The sequence below is a fragment of the Penaeus japonicus genome, unplaced genomic scaffold (genome assembly GCF_977035675.1).
Source record: "Penaeus japonicus unplaced genomic scaffold, GWHDUDI00000001_assembly GWHDUDI00000018, whole genome shotgun sequence".
Taxonomy (NCBI): Eukaryota; Metazoa; Arthropoda; class Malacostraca; order Decapoda; family Penaeidae; genus Penaeus; species Penaeus japonicus.
The window spans coordinates 20,465,988-20,470,987 of NW_028234420.1; the positions used below are offsets into that span (position 1 = coordinate 20,465,988).

A 5,000-nucleotide genomic window follows, 5' to 3' on the forward strand; every position below is an offset into this window, starting at 1 on the left:
CATTTACATCTACACACACAACATAATGTATATCATATATATATGTAGATAGCATAAATATTTATACAAATATGATATATATATATACTATGTATACATATATATATAGATATATATATATGTTACATATATGTATATAAAAGTATACATATATGTAAATATATGTATACGATATATGTAAATATATGTGTATATATACATATGTATATATATCTATATATACATATGTATATATGTGTATATATATGTATATGAATATGTATATATATGTATATGTATATATATTTGTGTATATGTATATGTATATATATGCATATATTTATATAAGTATTTTTATATATGTATATATATATATGTATATATATATATATGTATATATATATATATATATGTGTGTGTATATATATGTATATTTGTTTATAAAATATGTATATATGTATATATATATATGTATTTATATATATATATATGTATTTATATATATACATGTATATATATATATATATACATATATATACATATATATATATAAATAAATATATATATAATACATATATATATATACATAAGATATATACATATATATATATACTGTCATAATATAACATATATATACATACATTTATAATACATATATATATACATTAATATAGTATAGACGATACATTATAGATATATATATATATATATATATATATTTATATATATATTTATATAATACACATATATATATATATATATAATATATATATTTAATATCTACTCATAATAAATATATATATAGATATAACATATTTATATAATATATATATATATATAATATAATATAGATATATACATATATATAATAAGCATATTATATATATAAATATTATATATATATATATATATACAATATATATATAATAATATAAATATATATATATATATATAAATATATAATATATATATATATTACCGCCACTCAATTACTAGTGGAACAAATTAGTATGTGAGGGTCGTGATGGGATGGGTAAACGTATGGAAAACAGGATGGGGCATAGGGGTCTGCTCTATCTGTTCTGTGCATAAAGTATACTCATTTTTGAGAAGGCCAGTTTATTTCATAAATGCATTGAAGACTATTTTCATTATTAAATCTTGCCTTGTTCATGCTCCAGTAAAAGCAAATATCACTGTTTCATTAACCCACTTACGACGGGAGCATTCCAGCCTTGAATGTCCTAATGCTGGGTGTTTGAATTATTAGGCCTAAATCAATTGAATGGCTGGCACAATACTGTGCCGCCCGGCCACTGGGCTTTTGAATGCGCCGTACAGTACTGTACCACCCGTCCAGAGAGGGTTAATACATTTCAAGCATTATGATGAAATGATACATGTAGATATCATTGAGAGAAAATGTATGCTGCATAATTTTTTGTAATCATTAAAGCATGGTAAATCATCATAGGTTATAACAAAAGCAAAGTAAGATGTTTTGTTCGGTTTGGTTTTGTAAGTAGATTAAGATTCAATTGTTTCTGCTGTCATAATTTGTGATATGGCATTTGAGAACTTGCAAATATAGACTGGTATCTGGGAATTTTCCTTAGCATTCAATGTTTTATCCCATTGTGGGTGGGCATCAAAATATATTTGTTGTCATAGTGTATTTGATGCTTAACAAGTGTAGTGTTTTTTATTTGATGACTGATGATTTTGGTTATCATTATAGTTATTATATCTACCATAATATACACTAAGATATGTTTAGTCAAAAACAGATGGCACCACTCTCTCCTAGCAACAGCAGGAAAGAAAGCCATTGCTTCATGAAGCAACAATACACAACCAGATGCGGACCTATTGGTCTTAAGTACAGAAAATCTCATAATTGAAAATTTGGAATAAACATAAACAGGATACCAGCGTACATAATATCAATTAATATGAGACATGTTCTAAGATTTCCTCACCCATATGTTACAAAGTTCTTCCTTGCATTTTGGGAGGGGACAATCATTTTCAGTGTTTTGTGACTTTAAATAATTGATAATTGGATTGTAATTAATTTTTTATACTTAGAATGATAATAGATATTGCATGTTTGTTTGTTTTATAGACAAAACAGTGTCCCATTTGTTTAAATGAAAAAAAAATTGGATATTACACACAAATGCCAGTGTGACCTTTGTCATGGGACCTTTGTCAGGGGACTGGAGCAGACATTTTGAAGGTGACAGCATTTAGTCATAGCGAGGCAGTGTAGAGCCATCCAGTGAAGGGGAGGCATATTCTGTGGATAAAGCATTGTTGAAAGAATATTTTCTTTTGACAGGATAAAAATTATTGATATCCTTAGTGTTTTCTTTATTAGTGTTATAACCTTAATTAGTAACATTGTTAAATCTCAAAATGGCTGAAGTGAATTTTGATGACTGTTTAAATTTATTGAAAGACTTAAAACCTGGCAATTTTGCAGAAAGCTTACTTGACTCTGTGTTGTGGTATCAGGAGCAGCACAGTACTTTTACACCTGCCTTCACAACACAACCAATAAATGATGTACCTCCAGCACTTCAAAATGACAATTATATTTATGTACTGCACAAACCCCAAGTTCTCCTTAATACTACCCAGCTTGGTAGACAGTCAGAGATAATTACATCCATAGAGGTTTGGGTGCTTGTTTTTATTCTGTATAGTGTTTCACTCGATGTTTTTATTAGAATTGATAGTTGTGAAAATATTTATTTTCTCACTTCCCTTTTACAAATTGCATCACCTTTTTTCTGGCTCTGGGTGCACTTGAATTTTCTCTAACAAAAGAATTATATTTATATGTTAATCCTTTTTTTTGTACCACTTATACTCTTTTTGGTCATGTTACAGGTTGAGGAGAAGATCCGTACCTTGAAACTTAATGGTCATGTTGGATTTGACTCGCTGCCAGACCAGCTTGTATCCAAGTCCACTCAGAATGGCTTTACTTTCAACATCTTGTGCATTGGTATGTTACTATGCTCATTGATGATAATTTTGAGTTTGATATATTCATCAGTTATTGTTATTGTTTTATTCTCATTATTATTATAATAGTAAAGAAGCTATCCCTTTTCATTTTTTATCTGTGTTGACTTGATAATTTTTAAAAAATAGATATATTTATACCAATGATTCCCAAGCATTACAACTTGGAGGAACTACATGTACAACTTTACATATCTCAGGGAATCTTACCTGGGGAACATAAATATATATATATATATATATATATATATATATATATATATATGTATATATATATTTATTTATATATATATATAAATATATATAATTTTTTTTTATAAATATATATATATATATATATATATATATATACATATCTATATATATAGTATATATATAAATATATATATATATATATATATATATAAATATATATATATATATTTAATAGTACATATATGTCTATATTTATAAATATATATATATATATATATAAATATATATTATATATATATATATATTTTATATATTAAACAATATATATTTTATCAATATATTTATAATTTATATATATATGTATTTATATATTTATATATATATATATATATATTTATATATATATATCTACATATATAGATAAATATATATAAATATATATAATATAATATATATATATATACATATGTTTATATATATATATATATATATATATATATATATATATATATATATAATTATATTTATATATATATAAACACACATTTTTATATTTATATATATTTATATTTATATAATTTACGTTGATGATATTTTTTCTATGTGGCCTGTAAACCGTCCGGATTTCGACAATTTTTTGTGTAGTCTTAACACTCTTGCCACGTACCCTTAAATTCAGCATAGTAAATGGAAAATGCTGTAAATTTAACCCTTTCTAGATATAATGTTGCATAATTTTCAACGGGTATTTTAAAGTTTTTCAGTTTACCGAAACCCACGTCCCTTGCTCTAATTATCTTCATTTTTCTCAATCATCCTTATCCATTAAGAAATCGTAGCCTTGACTATGTTCTTAGAGCAGATAGGATCAGTGATAATGAGTTTATTGCAGAGAACTTAGCTTCATTATTGAGTCTTTAAAATCTTGTTAGCCTAAGTTTTCGAATCCAATTTTATTCGCAACTAAAGTCACCGTACGTATAGGTCCGGTAACTTACTCTTTCCATTTAATCAGTCCACTCGATGACAACTCAGTTCTTAAAAAAGTGGACATCGATATCGTTTTCTCACTTATCCTAACACGTTTCGAAATCTTTGATTAAACACAATGCGTCCAGCGCTACTCTTGGCACGTCTTCTGGCATTTACGCTATTCCTTGCAATGAATGTCCGAAGTTCTACATTAGTTGAAACGGGTAGAGAGTTGAAAAGAGAATAAGTGAATCATAAACGCGATGTTCAAGGTTTACGCGAGGAATAGAATGCTTGTTTTATATTCGACATCGTGATGCCGGTCATCAATTAAAATGGAATAATGATCAATTAATTCACAAAATCGTCTAAAGCATCTGATAGAAAGATGCCTTGAATCTCTTTTAATTTAAACAGATCCCATAGTAAATTGGGTGCTGGTCCAAGGGTTGATGATCTTACCTCCTTTTTTAGTAAAAAGCTTTCCCTAATTAATTGACCTAAAACACCTTCTGTGTACCTTAGTCAGCCCTTGTTCACTACATGTCATGCCGTTCTCTATATATATTCTTGTCTAAATTTACGTCCCTCTATTTATTTTTTGGATAGCTTTCTGCCTGAAGAGGAACTTCATGAAAATTTCGAAACGTCGCAAGTTTCTCCCTTTCTTTAGTGCATGTTATTAATTCTGTTATGTGCACTTACTGTGATTTTTATGTGAATTCTTTATAGATATATAAATTTACATAGTATTTTAGTTAGTGGGAGGGTGTTGTGTGTGAGTCAGTGTGTGGGTGAGAGAGAATGATTTGATGGTGTGA

At 26.7% G+C, this 5,000-nt stretch overlaps 1 protein-coding gene across 3 annotated transcripts in view; it reads left to right on the forward strand.

Moving 5' to 3' along the window:
- Positions 1 to 5,000, forward strand: part of Septin2 (septin 2) — a 49,602-nt gene that overhangs the window by 23,982 nt on the left and 20,620 nt on the right. For all 3 annotated transcript variants that reach the window (XM_043028868.2, XM_043028866.2, XM_043028867.2), the window contains one exon: positions 2,875 to 2,992. In XM_043028868.2, the coding sequence (XP_042884802.2) occupies positions 2,875 to 2,992 (118 nt within the window). The remainder of the gene's footprint in view (positions 1 to 2,874; positions 2,993 to 5,000) is intronic.